Source organism: Magnolia sinica, chromosome 7, assembly GCF_029962835.1.
Source record: "Magnolia sinica isolate HGM2019 chromosome 7, MsV1, whole genome shotgun sequence".
NCBI lineage: Eukaryota > Viridiplantae > Streptophyta > Magnoliopsida > Magnoliales > Magnoliaceae > Magnolia > Magnolia sinica.
This window is the reverse complement of record NC_080579.1, coordinates 72,402,273-72,425,794: the sequence shown is the minus strand read 5'-3', so window position 1 is coordinate 72,425,794 and position 23,522 is coordinate 72,402,273. Positions and strand designations below refer to the sequence as shown.

Genomic DNA, 23,522 nt, shown 5'->3' with positions numbered 1-23,522 from the left:
TGATGTAGATGTTGATGTTGTTGATGTCAATGATGTCACACCTACGTCCACGAGGCAATCTAGATCACCAGCACCCAAAAGATCTTGTGACCATTGCTAATAGATAGAAAGTAAGGGGGTAAAGGCGGTGTTCTCATATGCGATCACATGATCGCTTATGCGATCGCATAATCGCATACCATGGCTCAGATCGCTTATGCCATGGTCACATATCCATGCAGGAAGTATGCCATGATAATACGATCAAGGTATGCAAAATCGGTTATGTAACGATAACGGTATATACCGTTACGCGTTACGGGGTTGAAACAGGGTGACCCTGAAAAAGCAAATCGTAATGGCCATTATGGAGCCGTAACGGCTGATACAGACCATAATGGCCGTTACCCCGTATCAGTGTTTTCATAAAAATTAAAAATAAAATAAAATAAATAAAAATGAAAAAAACCAAAAAATAAAAAAATAGAAATAGATAAAGGGAACTTACCTTTTTCGTTACTTCTTCTTCTTCTTCTTCTTCTTCTTCTTTTTCTTTTACTGCAGCTGCGGCTGTGGCTATGGTTGTGGATGTTGCTACTACAGTTGTATCTGTTGTGTATGTGCATGCTACCACTACGACTACAGCTGCGGATCCACATCCGCTTCCGCTTCTTCTTTTTCTTCTTCTTCTGGCTACAATGCTCTCTCTCTCTCTCTCTCTCTCTCTCTCTCTCTCTCTCTCTCTCTCTCCTTTTTTCCTCTTTTTCTTGTTTTTTCCTCTCTCGCTCTCTCTCCTCTTTTTCTTGTTTTTCCCTCTCATACTCTCTTTCCTCTTTAAACGAAAGTGGATTGGCTGATGTGCGTACGTGTCATGCGAAGACGTGCTGACAGGTGGTTTAAAGGAGATCAAAGTTATATTGGCCCCACATGATATATTTTATCATATCTTCGTCCATTTGGCAATATCATTTTAGATCTTGATCCAAAAAATGAGCAATTTCCAAGGCTCAAGTGGACCACACCACAAATAGCAGTAGGGATAATGATTTTCACCATTAAAACATTTGTAGGGCCCATTGTAACTTTTACTTTCCATCCAATCAGTTCATAAGGTCACAGATGAAGAGAAAAAACAAATATCATATTGATCCAAAATTTTTGTGACCCCAAAAAGGGTTTCAATGGCAGGCGTTCAATCTTCCACTGCTTTTTACAGTGTAACTTGATCATTGGATCTGTCTTATTTTTCGGCTCAAGCCTTACAACGAGCTCACCAAGTGGACGAACGGTTTGGATATAACTCATACCTCATGATGGAACCCACAGAACTTAGTGATGTCAACACATCAACCACATTGTTGTGTGGTACACCAGCGACATTGGTGGTCATTTGAGGCTACATGGCTGTTTGACAACCATGTTTAAAAAAATAAAATACGCTGCTGGTATTTCATTCTAAATGTACTCATTGTTTTGTGGGACCTATCTTGATGTATGTGTTGTATATCCATGTCGTCCATCAATTTTTCCAGGTAGTTTTAGGGCATAATCCCTAAAATGAAGTAGATCCAAATCTCAAATGACCACAGGGATTGAATTTCCACCGTTAGAAGCTTCTTGGGGGCTACGGCTTTACATCAAGCTGTTATTTGTGTTTTCCCTTTCATCCAGGTCCATTGGACCTTATCAACATGTTGGATGGCAAATAAACATTACATTGGACCTTGGCAAGTTTTAATGGTGGGTGTTCTACAACCACCTTTTTATGAGTGCGGTCTACATGAGATGTGCACCAACTTCATTTTTGGGACCATGCCATACAATGAGATGGCAAAACAGATGTACAACATGGATATACAACACATACATTGAGGTGGGCCCTATGCTCAGCCTCACCCACACAAATTGTCTAGATGCAATCGCTACTGTACAATGCTATCTGGGCCCCAACATGATGTATGGATTTTATCCACATCGTCCATCCATTTTGCCAGATCATTTTTTGGGATGAACTAAAAAAGGAGGCTGGTGGACCACATCACAGGAAACAGTGGTGATTGAATGCTAGCCATTAAAAACTTCTTGGGGGCCACAAAAGTTTTGGATCAAGCTGAGATTTGTGTTTTCCCTTCATCCAAGTCTATATAATGTAATCAACAGGTTGGATGGCCAATAAATATTACGGTGGAGCATAGGAAGTTTTTAATAGCGAACATTCAAACACAACTATTTCTTATAGTGTGGTCCACCTGAGATTTGAATCTGCCTCATTTTTTAGAGCATGCTTTAAAATGAGTTAGCAAAACAGATCGATGGCATGGATATACAACACATACATCAAGGTGGGCTCCATGTTCAAGGCCTCACCCACTAGTGGTCTATCTGAGATTGTATGGAGATGTTAATTACCATATGTTGTCTTCGATACAGCCTTCTCACCAACGAGTGGACCGTTATACTACCATAAACATGTTCAAAATCATAAATGAATGCATATTTGGAATATTCAGATTTTTCTAGATTTAATAGATTTTTTTTACCAAAATAAAAAATCTGACCGATCCAGGGGGCGTAACTACTGTTACCCCCTTGTATCAGCCATTACACCGTATAGGTAACGGTGGGCACTGTTACCGCAACGGGACACCTTCTATACGATGGCATAATCACATAATCATGGCATACTTTAGTATGCCATGGCATAATGGCCAACAGTCAAGTTTCTTGTAAATTGTAATAAGTTATAAGTTGTAACTTATATTGTATACATCAACTCATCAAGACTCAAGTTATCAATACAATTTCTATATTTGTAGTTTTCAATAATTATTTCTTAGTGGAACTTGTTGATTATTTAAATTTGTTTTGTTATATATAATATAATATACCTCAACATATAGATGGCCTAATAGTCAAACTACAATGAAATAGGTAAGTAAATAAACCCAATCCAATCACTTGTAGTAATTATACATAGTTTTTCTTATTTTTTTAGATTTATTTTCTATTTTTCACTCTTTTTACGATTTGAAAAAAAAAAAGCTATCAGTCTGAGTGATCGCTTATGCGATTATGCGATGGCATAAGTGATTAGCCCAAGTTGATGGCTTATGCAATTTGACAACGTTGGGTAAAGGAAATGGACCTGCTCAAACAATACTTACAAATCAATATAAGAATAAAGATTGGAAAACCACAATTCAGTACATTGCTAAGTAGTTATACTAAGCCGATGTTGCTTTCAACACCGTTAAATTGAAGAGCTTTAAAGTTATGGCTAAAAAAATAGGTCAATTTCGACCTGGACTCAAGCCCCCTTCGTATTATGGAATGAGGAAAACTTACCTCTACACCGAGGTTGAATTTACTAGAAACTTTATAGCCGAATACAAAGAAGTGGAAAATCTAGGGATGTAAATTAATGGTCGATGGATGGGCCTATGGATAGGTCAGACACTTATTAACTTTCTCGTTAACTGTCCAATTAGGACTGTTTTTTAAGTCTATGGATGCATCAACCCATTCTCACACAGCTAAATTAAGGAAATAGGAGAAGAATATATTGTCCAAGTTATCATGGACAACGTAGCCTCTTATGTAGCCATTAGTCGCTTTCTTATGGAGAAGACACACCGTTTATTTTATACTCCATGCGCGGCACATTATATAAATTTAGTATTAAAATATGGAGATAAGTTATATATTAAAGTGATTGCTAGGGCTAGAAGAATAACTATGTTTATGTATAAGCATGCTCTTCTACTCCAACACATAAGAAAATACAATGGTTGTAATTTGCTTCGTCCAAACATCACTTGATTCGCAATAGCCACTTTATCATACAAAGGTTGTATACCAAAAATAAATAAAAATAAAAATTGAGCTTAAAAGTTTTGTAATGTCGGCCGATCGGAATAATGGGCCTTAGTCTAAGAAGACCAAAGGAAAGTTAGTCCAACAAACTATCCTTTAACAATCATTTGGGCACAAGTGCTAAAGGCATTAAAATCATCAAAACCCTTAATAAGTAAGTTAAGATTGGTGGATGGTGATTAACCACCAACAATGGGATACATCTATGATGCGGTGAAGAAGGCTAGAAACAAAATTATGAACCATTATAATTATAAAGAACGTGCTTATAGGCATAATTAAATATTATAGATAAGAGATGGGTCAACCAAATATCATCTACATTGTATTCGGCTGCCTACATTCTTAATCCAGTTGTATTCTTCGCTTCCACCAATCACAGTGAGGCGGAAGATAGTTTAAAAAGAATTATTCCAGATAAAGATGAACAAGATAGGATTTCTACTCTTTTAAACTTATGGATGAAGGGTGAGGGGATTTTCTCAAGAGTCATAGTCATCAGGTATAGAACTATCAAATTTCCAAGTATGAACATCTTAATGAGTTGCTTTAACTTAGAAATAATTTCTTATTATCTATAAAGTCCAACTTTAATTGTTATTTGCACAGTTGATTGGTGGTCAATGTACGGAGTCGACCTGAACAAGGACCCAGCATTGAGGAAGTTAGTGATGCAGGACATGAAAATTAAATATGATATGCGAGATTTCAGGCTTAAGATCACGTTACTTCAGAAACAATTACACAAATTCCATCTCCCACATGAAAGTCCAAACATTCAATTAAGGGGAATCTATGCGGGTCCAGGCCTATACATTATAGGGCTGGATCAATAAAAATTATGAACTAAACGATACTAAAAAACAAGAAATAATCATCCACACATGCATAGTAATCAGTCCCTAATCTAAGGGATTCACCAATTTCAAATCAAGGAACCCTAGGATGAGAAAAGGGGCATAAAATTGAAGATTTGAGTAATTTAGGGTTAGGTTTAGGGATTTTGGGTGAAAGCGGAGTGAAAAAGAGGAGAGAGATGAACCAGAGAAGTACCGCACGCATGGACAACAACAATGGCCTAAATGCACGTGCATGTGATCTTGGCCGCACGTGTGTGGGGCCCACTATTCAGAAAAAAGGCCACCTTGGCCCTGGTCGGGCAGGGATGAACTCCAAAACCCCAAAATCTCAGCTCGATTCAATGTACGGTTTGTGCGTGGTGCTCCGTCAAAGTTTCAACCCTCCTGTAGAGCGAGATTCTGAAATTCTGCTGTGGGGAGGAGAATTGCTGCAATAGATGATTGATTCGAAGTGTAGATGATGAGGTGAGATGAGAAGAATGGATGATAGAATATGGGTAGTAGAGATAACGATGGATGGAGGTGAATCGGGATAGATGTAGCTTCACACCACGGTAGTTAGCCCTTCGATGAAGAGAGGGTTTCGCACCCAATTGGATTTTTTCACGACTTAGGAACTCAGAGGAGTAGAAAAAAACGCAGGAATTTTTTTATTATTAAACTTCAATGAATCAAAAAGCTACAAGGGATGTCTATTTATAAGAAAACCCTATACTCCAAACTCGCGCCATGTGCGTAACCTATTACTTGGCGATGAAGTAAACCAAAATAAAAACTAATCAAATAAATCTAAACCGTCCATGATATTATAAATAACATTAATAAGCAAAACATAAAATATGAGATTAATCAGATTAGCGGGCCAAGATCATGAGATCCCATGATGGGCTTTACTTGACTACCGGGCTCACTCCAACGAACCAAAACTCAGTCTTCTAACTAAGAGGCCCTCCCTGGACGTCGTCATTGATCCAGATCGATGGTGGAGCCCTCTTTCTTCTTGCGTACGTGCGTAGGGGGGCCGCGTGCGCGCGTGATGTCCCCATCAATGTGCTCAAAGAATTCAACACTAATAGCGTCTACTATAATATGAGGACTAGAAATTTCGAGATTGAGAAATCTATAAGCTTTACTATTCATGGAATATCCTATAAATGCACAGTTGATTCCTCTTAGACCTACCCTATAAATGCATAGTCAGATCCTCTTGGAACTACCTTCGGATTATGCAAATTTGGTTATCTAACTTGATCAAAGTGACCACATATTTTTAATTAGTTTAGATTTGGTTTCTTCCTTTCCATAGCTCATAGAGAGTTATGCCTAATTTTGTTGTGGGGCACCCTATTAAGTATACGATAAGTCGATAAGAAAGCTTGTCTTCATAAGTTGAGTGATGCACGTAGGCTAACCAACATATTATTAACTATTTTAGTTAGATTTCTTTTTTCTTTTCAGCTACACCATTCTGCTAAGGTGTATAAGGAGCAATCATTTGACAATGAGTTCATTTTCTGAAAAGTAATGAATTTGGTTTTTGTATATTCTACTCCTTTGTTTATTCTGAAGTCTTAATTTTGGTTTCATGGATTTTTATTTTATTTTTTGCTTCAGCCTTAAAGGCATGGAATTCATAGATATGAATATCGATATGGTCTCATGCTGATACGGCCATATCGGCACAAGACGATACCCGATACAGGGCAGCATCGGCTTGATATGAAAAAACCAACTTGTATCAGCCCGCATCATCCGATACAGGCCGATGAAGGCCGATATGCCCATAAAAGCCTAATTTTGATTTTTTGATTTTTTGATTTTTATTTTTATTTTTTCAAAATTTCACTCATATCTACTATTCTTTTTTCATTTAAACTATGGAAGAAGCTTACAACTCATTTTATGCTAGATCTACAACTATTTTGGGATCAAAACAAATTATTTGAATGGGATTCAACAAATGGAAGCGGACCATTATGGGAAAATCGGAAAGAAAGGCAAACTTTCACTTTCCTTTTTATATTTTCATCTTTCTTTTTGGTATATTTCAATGTAATGGGCCCTAGTCCACCAAATCATGCTGGATTTGTGTTCAATTAGGGCTCATTTAGTTTACCTTCAATAAGTCAAACCAATAAACAATATTCTCATCGAAGAATGGTCTGATACATCATATGCATGTCCAATGTGGGCCCCACCGTGACGTGTTAAACATCCACACATCTCTCTCTCTCTCTCTCTCTCTCTCTCTCTCTCTCTCTCTCTCTCTCTCTCTCTCTCTCCCTCTCTCTCTCCAACAAGTGTAAGAGTATAAGACCCTCTATCTCTCTTCCACTCTCCTATTAGATTAGACTTGTTTACTCGAAAACTTAGAAGTAGACTAGACACTCTATAATCTAATCATTATCTCTCATCATCTCTTCTTCCAATCTTCTTCTTTGAAACCAAAGACTAATGACCCGGGATGGAAGCACAGGCATTACTATAGTACCTCCAAAAATCACACACACACACACACACACACATGTGTGTGTGTGCTTTGCGAGTTTTTAAATGATAGTGGCATTGGCCAACATAAGCAACACCTTGCACACACCCCGAAATCAAATACAAGAGCATGTCTCAATGTTACTTCAGAGATCTAAAAGGGAATTATGGAGTACATAGACAAACATGCTCAAAAAGGGCATAACAATTCGGTACTTAGAGAAGAATTCATGGAACGTGAAGCTTATGAGGATATTGATGTAGATGTTGATGTTGTTGATGTCAATGATGTCACACCTACGTCCACGGGGCAATCTAGATCACCAGCACCCAAAAGATCTTGTGACCATTGGCTAATAGATAGAAAGTAAGGGGGTAAAGGCGGTGTTTTCATATGCGATCACATGATCGCTTATGCGATCGCATAATCACATACCATGGCTCAAATCGCTTATGCCATGGTCACATATCCATGCAGGAAGTATGCCATGATAATACGATCAAGGTATGCAAAATCGATTACGTAACGATAAAGGTATATACCGTTACGCGTTACGGGGTTGAAACAGGGTGACCCTAAAAAAGCAAATCGTAATGGCCATTATGGAGCCGTAACGGCTGATACAGACCATAATGGCTGTTACCCCATATCAATGTTTTCATAAAAATTAAAAATAAAATAAAATAAAATAAAAATGAAAAAAACCAAAAAATAAAAAAATAGAAATAGATAAAGGGAACTTACCTTTTTCGTTACTTCTTCTTCTTCTTCTTCTTCTTCTTCTTCTTCTTTTTCTTTTACTGCAGCTGCGGCTGTGGCTATGGTTGTGGATGCTGCTACTACAGTTGTAGCTGTTGTGGATGTGCATGCTGCCGCTACGACTACAGCTGCGGATCCACATCCGCTTCCGCTTCTTCTTTTTCTTCTTCTTCTGGCTGCAATGCTCTCTCTCTCTCTCTCTCTCTCTCTCTCTCTCTCTCTCTCTCTCCTTTTTTCCTCTCTCGCTCTCTCTCATCTTTTTCTTGTTTTTCCCTCTCATTCTGTCTCTCCTCTTTAAATGAAAGTGGATTGGCTGATGTGCGTACGTGTCATGCAAAGACGTGCTGACGGGTGGTTTAAAGGAGATCAAAGTTATATTGGCCCCACAATGATATATTTTATCATATCTTCGTCCATTTGGCAATATCATTTTAGATCTTGATCCAAAAAATGAGCAATTTCCAAGGCTCAAGTGGACCACACCACAAATAGCAGTAGGGATAATGATTTTCACCATTAAAACATTTGTAGGACCCATTGAAACTTTTACTTTCCATCCAATCAGTTCATAAGGTCACAGATGAAGAGAAAAAACAAATATCATATTGATCCAAAATTTTTGTGACCCCAAAAAGGGTTTCGATGGCAAGCGTTCAATCTTCCACTGCTTTTTACAGTGTAATCCACTTGATCATTGGATCTGTCTTATTTTTTGGCTCAAGCCTTACGACGAGCTCACCAAGTGGACGAACGGTTTGGATATAACTCATACCTCATGATGGACCCACAGAACTTGGTGATGTCAACACATCAACCACATTGTTGTGTGGTACAACAGCCACATTGGTGGTCATTTAAGGCTACATGGTTGTTTGACAACCATGTTAAAAAAAATAAAATACCCTGCTGGTATTTCATTCTAAATGTACTCATTGTTTTGTGGGACCTATCTTGATGTATGTGTTGTATATCCATGTCATCCATCAATTTTTCCAGGTAGTTTTAGGGCATAATCCCTAAAATGAAGTAGATCCAAATCTCAAATAACCACAGGGATTGAATTTCCACCGTTAGAAGCTTCTTGGGGGCTACAGGTTTGCATCAAGCTGCTATTTGTGTTTTCCCTTTCATCCAAGTCCATTGGACCTTATCAACATGTTGGATGGCAAATAAACATTACATTGGACCTTGGCAAGTTTTAATGGTGGGTGTTCTACAACCACCTTTTTATGAGTGCGGTCTACCTGAGATGTGCACCAACTTCATTTTGGGACCATGCCATAAAATGAGATGGCAAAACAGATGTACAACATGGATATAAAACACATACATTGAGGTGGGCCCTATGCTCAGCCTCACCCACACAAATTGTCTAGATGCAATCGCTACTGTACAATGCTATTTGGGCCCCAACATGATGTATGGATTTTATCCACATCGTCCATCCATTTTGCCAAATCATTTTTTAGAATGAACTAAAAAAGGAGGCTGGTGGACCACATCACAGGAAACAGTGGTGATTGAATGCCAGCCATTAAAAACTTCTTGGGGGCCACAAAAGTTTTGGATCAAGCTGAGATTTGTGTTTTCCCTTCATCCAGGTCTGTATAATGTAATCAACAGGTTGGATGGCTAATAAATATTACGGTGGAGCGTAGGAAGTTTTTAATAGCGAACATTCAAACACAACTATTTCGTATTGTGTGGTCCACCTGAGATTTGAATCTGCCTCATTTTTTAGAGCATGCTTTAAAATGAGTTAGCAAAACAGATCGATGGCATGGATATACAACACATACATCAAGGTGGGCTCCATGTTCAAGGCCTCGCCCACTAGTGGTCTATCTGAGATTGTATGGAGATGTTAGTTACCATATGTTGTCTTCGATACAGCTTTCTCACCAACAAGTGGACCGTTACACTACCATAAACATGTTCAAAATCATAAATGAATGCATATTTGGAATATTCAGATTTTTCTAGATTTAATAGATTTTTTTACCAAAAAAAAAAAAAAAATCTGACCGATCCAGGGGGCGTAACTACTGTTACCCCCTTGTATCAGCCATTACACCGTATAGGTAACGGTGGGCACCGTTACCACAACGGGACACCTTCTATACGATGGCATAATCACATAATCATGGCATACTTTAGTATGCCATGGCATAATGGCCAACAGTCAAGTTTCTTGTAAACTGTAATAAGTTGTAAGTTGTAACTTATATTGTACACATCAACTCATCAAGATTCAAGTTATCAATACAATTTCTATATTTGTAGTTTTCAATAATTAATTCTTTCTTAGTGGAACTTGTTGATTATTTAAATTTGTTTTGTTATATATAATATAATATACCTCAACATATAGATGGCCTAATAGTCAAACTACAATGAAATAGGTAAGTAAATAAACCCAATCCAATCACTTGTAGTAATTATACATAGTTTTTCTTATTTTTTTAGATTTATTTTCTATTTTTCACCATTTTTACGATTTGAAAAAAAAAAAAAAAAAAGCTACCAGTCTGATTGATCGCTTATGCGATTATGCAATGGCATAAGTGATTAGCCCAAGCTGATGGCTTATGCAATTTAACAACGTTAGGTAAAGGAAATGGACCTGCTCAAACAATACTTACAAATCAATATAAGAATAAAGATTGGAAAACCACAATTCAGTACATTGCTAAGTCGTTATACTAAGCCGATGTTGCTTTCAACACCGTTAAATTGAAGAGCTTTAAAGTTATGGCTAAAAAAATAGGTCAATTTCGACCTGGACTCAAGCCCCCTTCGTATTATGGAATGAGGAAAACTTACCTCTAAACCGAGGTTGAATTTACTAGAAACTTTATAGCCGAATACAAAGAAGTAGAAAATCTAGGGATGTAAATTCATGGTCGATGGATGGGCCTATGGATAGGTCAGACACTTGTTAACTTTCTCATTAACTGTCCAATTAGGACTGTTTTTTAAGTCTACGGATGCATCAACCCATTCTCACACAGCTAAATTAAGGAAATAGGAGAAGAATATATTGTCCAAGTTATCATGGACAACATAGCCTCTTATGTAGCCATTGGTCGCTTTCTTATGGAGAAGACACACCGTTTATTTTATACTCCATGCGCGGCACATTATATAAATTTAGTATTAAAATATGGAGGTAAGTTATATATTAAAGTGATTGCTAGGGCTAGAAGAATAACTATGTTTATGTATAAGCATGCTCTTCTACTCCAACACATAAGAAAATACAATGGTTGTAATTTGCTTCGTCCAGACATCACTTGATTCGCAATAGCCACTTTATCATACAAAGGTTGTATGCCAAAAAAAAAAAAATGAGCTTAAAAGTTTTGTAATGTCGGCCGATCGGAATAATGGGCCTTAGTCTAAGAAGACCAAAGGAAAGTTAGTCCAACAAACTATCCTTTAACAATCGTTTGGGCACAAGTGCTAAAGGCATTAAAATCATCAAAACCCTTAATAGGTAAGTTAAGATTGGTGGACGGTGATTAACCACCAACAATGGGATACATCTATGATGCGGTGAAGAAGGCTAGAAACAAAATTATGAACCATTATAATTATAAAGAACGTGCTTATAGGCATAATTAAATATTATAGATAAGAGATGGGTCAACCAAATATCATCTACATTGTATTCGGCTGCCTACATTCTTAATCTAGTTGTATTCTTCGCTTCCACCAATCACAGTGAGGCGGAAGATAGTTTAAAAAGAATTATTCCAGATAAAGATGAACAAGATAGGATTTCTACTCTTTTAAACTTATGGATGAAGGGTGAGGGGATTTTCTCAAGAGTCATAGTCATCAGGTATAGAACTATCAAATTTCCAAGTATGAACATCTTAATGAGTTGCTTTAACTTAGAAATAATTTCTTATTATCTATAAAGTCCAACTTTAATTGTTATTTGCACAGTTGATTGGTGGTCAATGTACGGAGTCGACCTGAACAAGAAGGACCCAGCATTGAGGAAGTTAGCCATCAAAATTCTTGGCCTTACATGTTTTGCAAGTGATTGTGAGCACAATTGGAGTACGTTCAAGTCAATAAGTTTTTCAGTTCACTAAGTGTTGAATTTAGACTTTAAAGTGAATATTAAAACTTAAAAGTATATATCTAATAGCAATCTCTAATTCACTTCCAATTGAATGTTATACAAATTCACACTAGAAAAAGGAATCATCTTGAACAAAAGAAGCTAAATGACCAGATCTTCGTCCAATACAACCAAAAGCTACGAGGACAATTTCAAGCTAGGCGAGAAAGGCTTGGTTTCTATGATCCCATTTTCCTAGATGATTTGGAGGCAAACAATGAGTGACTTATAGAGATAGAGGACTCCATCTTTGCAAGAAATGACTTAACATGGACCCAAGTAGAAGATGCCGCATTTAGATTGGCACTTGGAGAAAGTTCTTCAAGTCAAAGGTAAAGAAGAGGGGCAAGTACGAGGCCCAATAGCAATCAAGGCCAAGAGGTAGATGAGACTGAGAAAATACAAGAAGAATATGACCAAGATCAACTATACGATGTGAATGAATAACTAGTGTGAACCAATAATGAAGAAACATAAGAAGATGGAGTTGACTCAGATGACAGCAATGATGATGGTGATGTTGTTGTGCCACAATGAATTAAGGATCAATGTGTATAGTATTAGTATAGTAGCCTATTTTTTATTTTTTAATTTTGAATTTATAAGTTATAACTAATTTGTAGTTCGTAAACGGTAATTCTATTTGAAAGTTTGTAATTTTTTTTTTTACTGTTTTAACCTTTCAAAAAATTTTACTATTTAGTTTGTAGTTTGTTATTTGTACTTTGTACAATGTATTTATGCATTAACTCAAGTCATCAATAAAATTTATATGCTCGTAATTTTTAAGAAGTTGTTACTTGTTAATTAACTTGTTAATTATTATAAATGGTGTAATAGTCATTTAGATGTAAATATAATCATGTAATGTAACAATTAGAATATAATATGTAAAAACAAAAAACAAAAAACAAAACAAATCCAATCACTTGTAATAATTAGACATAGTTTTACATAAGTTTTTAGGATATTTTCACATTTTTTTTTAAATTTTTCAAAAAAACACAAAAAATACAAAGGAGGCATACCATTGTATGCTTCTTAAAGATAGTCGAAGCCTCCCAACTATGCAAAGGATTCGGCCCCACTACTCTAGGGATTCAATTAAGCATGGCTTGATCCAATCTTCCAGCAAGCTTGCACTACTCGGCAAAGACACAATACCTAACCTTTGCTCTATATGCCCAAAAAAAAAATTGATAGGAAGGAAAATGAAGTTGAAGTAGTTCTAGCATCTCTCTCCATCTTCTCTTATAGAAGGATATTAACTATGCAGTTAACAAAATGCATAATCCCACTATAAGGCGGTAATTGCAGGATGCTTTTAGGTTGAAAGACTCACCAATTTCAAATCAAGGAACCCTAGGATGAGAAAAGGGGCATAAAATTGAAGATTTGAGTAATTTAGGGTTAGGTTTAGGGATTTTGGGTGAAAGCGGAGTGAAAAAGAGGAGAGAGATGAACCAGAGAAGTACCGCACGCATGGACAACAACAATGGCCTAAATGCACGTGCATGTGATCTTGGCCGCACGTGTGTGGGGCCCACTATTCAGAAAAAAGGCCACCTTGGCCCTGGTCGGGCAGGGATGAACTCCAAAACCCCAAAATCTCAGCTCGATTCAATGTACGGTTTGTGCGTGGTGCTCCGTCAAAGTTTCAACCCTCCTGTAGAGCGAGATTCTGAAATTCTGCTGTGGGGAGGAGAATTGCTGCAATAGATGATTGATTCGAAGTGTAGATGATGAGGTGAGATGAGAAGAATGGATGATAGAATATGGGTAGTAGAGATAACGATGGATGGAGGTGAATCGGGATAGATGTGGCTTCGCACCACGGTAGTTAACCCTTTGATGAAGGGAGGGCTTCGCACCCAATTAGGCTTCACAACTTAGAGAGTAAGAAAACGTAAAATTTTTATTAATCTTCAATCAATCAAAAAAAGCTACAAGGGGTGCCTATTTATAAGAAAACCCTATACCCCAAAAATCACGCCATGTGCGCAACCTATTACCTGGCGATGAAGTAAACCAAAATAAAAACTAATCAAAGAAATCTAAAGCATTCATGATGTTCTAAATAACATTAATAGGCAAAACTTAAAATATGAAATCAATCTGACTAGTGGGCCACGATCACGAGATCCCATAATGGGCTTTTCTTGACTAACAAGCCCACTCTTTTAAATCAAAACTTCGTCTTCTAGGTAGGAGGCCCTCCTTAGACGTCGTCATTGATCCAGATCAACAGTGGGGCCCTCCTTCTAGCGTACGTGCGTGGGGGGGCAGCGTGAGTGCGTGTGTGCGCGTGATGTCCCCATCAATTCTCCCCGGCTGCAAAGATTTCGCCACTAGCGAAATAAAACTCCTGAACCGCTCCAGGATGTCAGGATCAAGTCTCTGGAGCTTCTCCTCAGTGAGCCACGTGCTGTCTGAAGCTGGACGTGACTCCCATTTAATCAGGTACTTCTGAAACCCGCCGTTCGACGTTGAAATTATCTGATGGTACAGGATATCCTCTATTTCCTTTTTAGGTGTGTGAAGGTTAGGTATGGGAGGTAGAGGCAGGGAAAATGGGTCGGGAATGATAGGTATGGGAGGTAGAGGCTGGGAAGATGGGTCGGGACGAGTAGGTATGGAAGGTAGAGGCTAGAAGAGTAAGTATGAGACGTAGAGGCTAGAAAAATGGGTCGGGACGGGTAGGTATGAGAGGTAGAGGCTAGGAAAATGGGTCGAGACAGGTAGGTATAAGACATAGAGACTGGAAAAATGGGTCGAGAAGGGTAGGTATGGGAGGTAGAGGCTAGGAAGAAAGGACAGGAAGAGTGAGTATGGGAGGTAGAGGCTGGAAAAATGGGTTAGGAAGGGGTCATGGTTCAAGGGATAAATATGGGGAATGAGGACGGGTAAGCGAAGGGCCGGACAAAGTATTAGTGGTCCCCTGAAAAGTAACTAGATCCTCCACGTTAAATGTGAAACTAATTCCCATAGAAGGTGGAAGATCTACCTCATACGCATTGAGACCGTTTCGTTTTATAATTTTTAATGGTCCAGTGCTACGCGCATGTAACTTACGGACGGCCCCAGGAGGGTACCGTTCGGGCCAAATGCGGACTATCACAGAGTTTCCAATATTGAATTCTTTGAAACGTTTATGTTGGTTTGCAGAAAATTTGTAATGTTCATTACTAGTAGTGATCTTCTGCCTGATTTCTTGATGCCATGAATGAATGTGATGCGCAAAAGACTTCGCAGGCTCTGACACCGTATGGGACAGTGACATAGGGACAAGATTAATAGGTTTCCCAGGTTTATAAACAGTAACGACTTCATAAAGACTGAGACCTGTGGACCTAATGACAGAATTATTAAACGCAAACTCGGCTATAGGTATTATGGTGTCCCATGTTCTAGTGTGCTCTATATCCCTCCTAGGGGGAGACTCATCCGATAGATCATCAGGAAAGACATCACGTAACTCATCCATTATCGAAATGACTTCAGTGGGTAACTCTACACTAGCGTCTGGTGCACTCTCTCCAGCCACAAGGCTGCACATGTCGTACCCCTCAAAATAGTGGTCTTGATGTCTCTCATGGGGTGGGTGCACGGGTGCACACACATAATTGATTCCTTCACCAACTTCATTCATTGATCTATCCACCAGGCTACCTGCCTGAGATGGGACATCTACCCCAATGGTGGGGTTTGTCCTGGCAATGGTCTTTAGTCGGGTAATGCGCACATCAAGTTGTTCTAAGTATTGGTCCATTTCCAAGCGCTTAATCATAAATTCCAACTTTTGGGACAGCTTGTTTAGTGACTCTTACAATTGTTCCATGTTTAGTGTAGGGTGCCAACCAAAATTCAGCAATATAGTTGTCAAAATATAAGAATTTTTTTTTTAATTTTTTTAAAAAGAAACAACCTAGTTTCTAAAAACGAAAAAGGAAAGTTTCTAAAAAAAACAAATTAGGAAAGTTTCTATAAAAAACAAATTAGGAAAGTTTCTAAAAAAAAAAAACAAATTAGGAAAGTTTCTAAAGAAAAGTAACCTAGTTTCTAAAAACGAAAAAGGAAAGTTTCTAAAAATAAATTAGGAAAGTTTCTAAAGAAACAAATTAGGAAAGCTTCTAAAAAAAAAAAAAAAAACAAATTAAAAAGTTTCTAAAAAAAAAAAAAAAACAACGTAGTTTCTAAAGAAAAAGAAAAAGGAAAGTTTCTAAAAATAGAAAGTAAGTTAGTTTTTAAAAAAAGAAAAAGGAAAGTAAACTAGTTTCTAAAAAAGAAAAAGGAAAGGAAATTAGTTTCTAAAAACAGATTAAGAAAGTTTCTAAAAAACAAAAAAGGAAAGTTTCTAAACCTAGAAATAGAAAACTAAGTTAATTTCTAAAATAATTCAAATAAGGGGATAACAGAAAATTTCAGCAGCTTATGTTAGGGTTTATGGACCTCTAAACAGCCATATATGATGAGAATTGATGCGTAATGGACATAAACAACCAAACCCTAAACATGTAATGAATTCCCCTACAAGAACCCTAGGCTTTGATACCAAACTTGATGCACGACATGAAAATTAAATACGATATGCGAGATTTCAGGCTTAAGATCACGTTAGTTCAGAAACAATTACACAAATTCCATATCCCACATGAAAGTCCAAACATTCAATTAAGGGGAATCTATGCAGGTCCAGGCCTATACATTATAGGGCTGGATCAATAAAAATTATGAACTAAACGATACTAAAAAATAAGAAATAATCACCCACACATGCATAGTAATCAGTCCCTAATCTAAGGGATTCACCAATTTCAAATCAAGGAACCCTAGGGTGAGAAAAGGGGCATAAAATTGGAAATTTGAGTAATTTAGGGTTAGGTTTAGGGATTTTGGGTGAAAGCGGAGTGAAAAAGAGGAGAGAGATGAACCAGAGAAGCATCGCACGCGTGGACAACAACAATGGCCCAAATGCACGTGCATGTGATCTTGGCCACACGTGTGTGGGGCCCACTATTCAGAAAAAATGTCACCTTGGCCCTGGTCGGGCAGGGATGGACTCCAAAACCCCAAAATCTCAGCTCGATTCAATGTACGGTTTGTGCGTGGTGCTCCGTCGACGTTTCAGCCCTCCTGTAGGGCGAGATTCTGAAATTCTGCTGTGGGGAGGAGAATTGCTGCAATAGATGATTGATTCGAAGTGTATATGATGAGGTGAGATGAAAAGAATGGATGGTAGAAGATGGATAGTAGAGATGACGATGGATGAGGGTGAATCGGGATAGATGTGGCTTCGCACCACGGTAGTTAACCCTTCGATGAAGGGAGGGCTTCGCACCCAATTAGACTTCACAACTCAAAGAGTATGAAAATGCAAAATTTTTATTAATCTTCAATCAATCAAAAAAAGCTACAAGGGGTGCCTATTTATAAGAAAACCCTATACCCCAAAAATCACGCCATGTGCGCAACTTATTACCTGGCGATGAAGTAAACCAAAATAAAAACTAATCAAAGAAATCTAAAGCGTTCATGATGTTCTAAATAACATTAATAAGCAAAACCTAAAATATGAAATCAATTTGACTAGTGGGCCACGATCACGAGATCTCATGATGGGCTTTTCTTGACTAACAAGCCCACTCTTTTGAATCAAAACTTCGTCTTCTAGGTGGGAGGCCCTCCTTAGACGTCGTCATTGATCCAGATCAACGGTGGGGCCCTCCTTCTAGCGTACGTGTGTAGGGGGGGCGGCGTGAGTGCGCATGTGCGCGTGATGTCCCCATCTAGAAAAAAAGCCAGGTCATGATGGAGAAGCCCAATAGCCCGGCTCGGCACGACGTGCACGTGTGCCACTAAAGCTCCATAATACGCCCAAGCAGCCCTGCAGCCCAGCGCAGACACTTGGTGCTACGCACCTCACCAGACCACCATTTTCATAGGGAAATCTAAAGCAATAGATATAAAGGAAGGGTCCTGTATAAACCACATTTCAACTCTTCTTCACTTCTGATGCAGGACTAAAACAAGTTTTCAAAACAAATATTCAAGTATATAAATTTTAAAAACTAATTTAACAAATATATTTTTTAAGGAAATTGCGAACTGGAAATTTCCCGTTCAAGAGGCAGTAGATTGCAAAACGGTTCAACAGTGCAATGTGGAATATATATATATATATATATAGACACACACACACACACGGGCACTTATTATTCACTTGCATTCATTACAGCTTAAATATCGCAATCTAAGTCGATTGTCCATACAAACACGCCCTAAAAAGGTTTGAGCTCAACAGAATTGGAGTGCTTACAGTCGCCGATCTTGTTGGGAGTGGTGGTGGATGCTTTGACACAGATCTCGAGAGGGTCGGAGGCTGCGGCCATCGCCACGTGGAGAGTTCTGGAGCGTCTGATGAGAAGGGGGGGAGAAGTTTTGGGGAGATGGAACGTAAAGCGTTTGGCGGAATAGATGAGGAGGGAAGAGGAGAGGGTTAGAGCGGTGGGGGAAAGGCTTGCTGCTGTAGACATTGCCGTCGGAGTTGGGCTGAAATGAGGGTGGTTGCCACTCTACTGTCAGGACCCAGATAAGAGGACGTTTGCGTTTGGTTTTGGATATTTTGAGAAGAAGGGTCTAGTAATCTCGGGCGCCTTCAGTTCAAAAAGTTGCTTCTATTGGGCTTACCTAGTACCTAGGCCCACAAATGTGGACACAGCGTTTCCACGTTGAGCAGCGCCTGCGTTCAGGTTAAGCGAGTAGCTCGGTGAACACCTCCGTGATGTTTGTGAGAAATCCACCCCATTCATCCGTTTTTCCATATCATTTGAGGACATGAGATCAAAAATAAGGTGGGTCCAAAACTCAAGTGAGCCACACTAGAGAAAAAATTGGGGATTGAACAACCACCGTTGAAACATTTGTATGGCTACCAGGCTAATTTTTTGGTGTTTTCAGTTCAAACCAATGAGAATGATCTTATAATCGGTTTGGATGTCATGTAAACATCAAGGTGGACCCCGGCAAGATTTCAATTGTAGGTATTTCTTTCCCATTTTCCTACCGTTGGGCCACTTCAGCCTTGAAACCATCTAATTTTTAGTTTCATGTTCTAAAATGAGCTGGAAAATTGAATGGACAGGATTGATTTCTTACAGAAATTAGTAGCCCCACCAAGCCTCTCAGTGCAAGACCTTTCTAGGATAGCCTTTCACAGGAAATCTAGGCCGTGTATAGGCACCCGCCACCACGGGTATCCCTAGAGGGAAGCAGATTGCCAAATAATCAGCTCACCTAAACCATGATGAAGGGAAAATATAAATATCAACCTAGTTGGCCCCAGGAAGTTTTCAATGGGAGGCAGCCAATTTGCATTGGTGCGACTCTTGGTAATTTAAAAACCCCTGACCTCATAAATTAGAAATACGATCATCCTCAAAACTTTTTTCTACTCAATCCTCATCCCGAGCACTATAGTCTAAATAGTTTGAGCAATGAAGAAAATCACATATATTGGTAGAAAATTCTAGAAATCAACAGTTATGACATAATTACCCCACTTTGACATCACCTATTGGGTCCATTGAGCGTAGGCATGGTGGATATATATAATTTTCATGATTTCCCAATGGACCTGTGTAACGCCCAATAACCCACTACACGAGTATAACAACCAAAGTCCCAAATTCGTGTGTTAACTCAAAATTTAGTTGCATGTTAGGTGGAAATGCCCATGTGTTTGCACAGTCCAATTAGCGTTTGACTCAAAATTCACAACTAGAGTTGCAGTTAATCACATAGTGGTAATAAAAAGGTGGGTAAAATTATAACCAAACTAAGAAAGTATAAAATATCATCCAACAAGTATATAAGTCAAATCCCAGCTATATACAACACGGTATACAAAATGTAGATAGCATAAGACAGCAAAAAGGAAAGGAAGAGAGCTCCACGAATAGCCCCAAGCTCCCAAGTGAATTCTCCTAGCACCACATCTTACTCATAGGCCACTTGTATATGACAAATAAAATGAGTCAAAGGCCTATATAGTGAGGAAGTACCCTTAAAATTATCCCCACAGCATAATAACCAAGTATTACACCACGATAAATTAATCATGTACACTATAAGTTATATATGTTATTGATGCACATAATTAAGAGATGCAAACAGGTCCACGCAACAAGCATCCGCATAATTTAAGTTCAAATCAAAGATACCAACACATGAATTGGACTTCAGGATTGGGGATAAGCATCGGGCCAACATGTGAGTGGCCCCTCATGGCTAATCAGTCAATAAAAGTATGAGAAAGCATGCCCGCACTGCTAGTCACCCGGTTAAGTTCTCAACAAAAAAGAAACACCCATAGTATCCTAGTTGGCTAGTAAAATTCCTAACGGCAATCTCTTCCAATCGACATCAATTGAAGGTCTCTCGATCGATTGAACCATCTGATCAATTGATCAAAATTCTGTCTTCTCTTGATTTTTCAGCTCTTAATGACGATCTCTTCCATGCAAAGTTCTTGATCTTTTTTATCCTCAACTTCCATTTCTTCAACACTTCGAATTTCCATCTTCATCTCTTTTTAGGCTTTAAAACTCTATGAGTAGCTCAGAGTATCTCAGACTTCTATCATCCTTTGCACATTGAAAAATCATCTAATAAAACCAGTTTACCATTCGAATGCAAGGGAAATAATGCAAAATTAAAGTTAATTACACAATATTTAGTAGTTATCACTATTGAACCCTTAGGAATCAACTTAGATCTTGTGAAGGGCGAACAATGGAAAAATCAAGTATCTAATCCCTTAACCAAGAACCAAAATATAGACCATGAATGGAAAAGACAAGTCTGACACCAAAAAGAAATGTTTTTCATTACTTTCATTTCCTTTTTACTTTCATACATACATTTTCTTTTATGTACACAAGCAAGATAAGAAAAGGGCAAACCCTAAATAGTAAATGTTTGGTTTGTCCATTTTTTGGTGTTCCCTTTTCTTGTTTTGCTTATGTACATAAAAGAAAATTATGTATGAAAGTGAGAAGGAAATGAAAGCAATGAAAAACTTTTCTTTATGTACATAAGCAGGACAAGAAAAGGGAAAATAAAAAAATGGGCATATGAATGGTGAGTTTATTTTTTTGGCAAACCCGAAGGTGGAGGAAGCTTAGGGAACTCCTAACTCTCGTCCATGTCATACAACATCCTTCCCAAAAGATGCCTCATCAAGTGATGAGCAACTAGCCAACAACAATAGGCGGTTGTCATCCTAATTAAAAAAGGACGAGACATTCGAAAAATGCAAGCATCTAAGCTCCCTGACCATCTCAAATCATCTTGTGATGATCCTGGCTTCGTTGAAATACACGGGTGTAGCCAACACCCATGAAGGCAAACACGGGCTCGAAATGTAGATAACCGAACTGGTGCAAGAATCGAATTGGGTGATAAGAGTACAACTCCCGCAGACCCACTAGAGGAAGGGGTGTATAGTTAAGACCATTAACTATAAGTTCCTGCTGTAACCAAGGAGCCTCCCGACATACGTCACAACTCTCCAGAACAATGGGCCACTTTCGATAAAAGCTATTTGTCATCCTGGCTGTACGTGGGCGGTCCAACTACCTTAATAAAATAAGTACAAGTTCATCTTGCTGCAAAGGAGGATAGTAGATCTAGGGGTTCAATGGTAGATGCTCTTATAGCCACATTTGAAAATCATGAGACTTATGAGAAATCTAAATTGCAAAGGAATGGGAGAGCATGACAAAAGAGGAACAAAGTCTCACATGGAGAAAAGCGTAACATCTTCAGAGGGTACGTGGACAATCAACAGTGGAAGCAGACAGGCCACAAAAAGTCTCAGTAAGAAAAATGGTGGTAATTGAGTGAGCACACGGTTAAATCCGTAAGATCTCTAGGAGCTCCAATTACCATGAATGAGGATCCTTGAAGAAAGAAGCTTTGTTAGAATACATAACATCAGGACATTCTTGTAACAATGATACTGATGCAATCCAAACACATCATGACCCGTCAAAAAACGGTGTTGTAAAGAAAGTCTAGGTCTAGAACCAACTCACCTTCACCGACACCCCCTATAAGAGGAGTAGACTTGACTCCGAAGAATTCTTGCTACTCCTGAGGGCGGATGCACCATACGTGGTAATCTACGCCTCATGGTGAATCGAAAGCTAGGCCGCTCTCTCTAACTCCTCAAAATATGGGCCTAACTCATCATCATTGAAGGCAAAAAGATTTAATATTAGAACCTAGATGTAAGTGGTCGTGCTTAACATATGCCAATCAATGTCAATGTGGTAAAGCTCGAGTACCCCTAAAAGGCCATAAACCTATTGGGAGGCGCACTCATTAGGTGTTAAAGATCTAATCCATCCGATGAGCTTAGGGGAGCAAGTCAAATGTGGTTGTAACTGGCAGGTGAAGGCAGGATCTACATTCTGAGCCCCTACCCCTACATTGCTAGCAGGAGGGGGTAACTCAGCAATTTGAACATCCTTGGTGTGCAATTCGGTGACCATATCCAAAATAGCAGTGTCAAGGGTAAATGATACATTAAAATGGTCCCTAGAAGTAGGGGAAAATCATCAGGTGGTAAACTCATGGATGTGGGCCCCACTACTAAACTAGTAGCACCTAGGCACAAAAAGTAAGAATCAAAAGAAAAGAAGAAAATTTGAATGAATCCACAACTGCCGGTCCCTAGACACGAGAAGTTGGGAGAGGAATGACCATTGCGAGAGAAATATAAATGCTTCATGTAAGGCCCGTGTTCTACACCGTACCGTTCCGTAGGCTTCCGCGGTCCTCCGGTCGAATTCCGATGACCCGTGACCTGTTGCTGGCATTTGCACACGATCCTGAGTTGTGTCCAGTATATCAGAGTCGGCACGACCCGAGACTTGTACCAGTGCGACCGCGCCATCACCGCGGTTTGGATGCCACGTCTTGCACGCCGATGCAGTACCCTGGCCAGGAGATATGGGCCCGCATTCAGTTCAAGGAAAACATTGCACATTTGCAATCCCAATAGAATCTCTACAATATGTTAAATCACTCCCATCAATCACCTCTCATGTCAAGTACAAAACCCTATCCCCAAGCAACCCCAAAGTCAAAGCAACCCATCCCTCACATGTCAAAGTACACATCACCCATCACTCACCTTTTCACCCATCACACCCATCCCTCTCTCTTACAACCTCTCTCTCTCATCTCTCTCTCTCCCATTCTCCCAAGCAAGAGAGGTGCACGTCCAAGCTCTCCCAAGTGAGAAAAGTGAGTGTTGTGTGTGGCCCACTTTTCATCTCTAAATCTATCATCCTAGCTCTTCATCTCTCATCACCTTCCATCAAAAAGGGACACAAGGAGGTCGGCGTTCCATCGGACCAAGGAGATC

General features: G+C 38.9%; 1 protein-coding gene across 11 annotated transcripts in view; it reads right to left on the bottom strand.

Annotated features, from left to right (window-relative positions):
* Positions 1-18,764, bottom strand: part of LOC131251438 (glutathione S-transferase DHAR3, chloroplastic-like) — a 67,727-nt gene extending 48,963 nt beyond the window's left edge. For 6 of the 11 annotated variants that reach the window (XR_009173866.1, XR_009173867.1, XR_009173868.1 and 3 more), the window contains exon 1: positions 18,408-18,758. Coding sequence is in view for 4 of the 11 variants with exons in the window: in XM_058252124.1 (XP_058108107.1) it covers positions 18,408-18,624 (217 nt within the window). In the remaining 7 variants the exon portion in view is untranslated. Of the gene's footprint in view, positions 1-18,407 lie in introns of all 11 variants that reach the window. The other 5 variants (XR_009173870.1, XR_009173869.1, XM_058252125.1 and 2 more) reach the window with 3 other exon arrangements.
* Between the last annotated feature and the right edge of the window lie 4,758 nt (positions 18,765-23,522).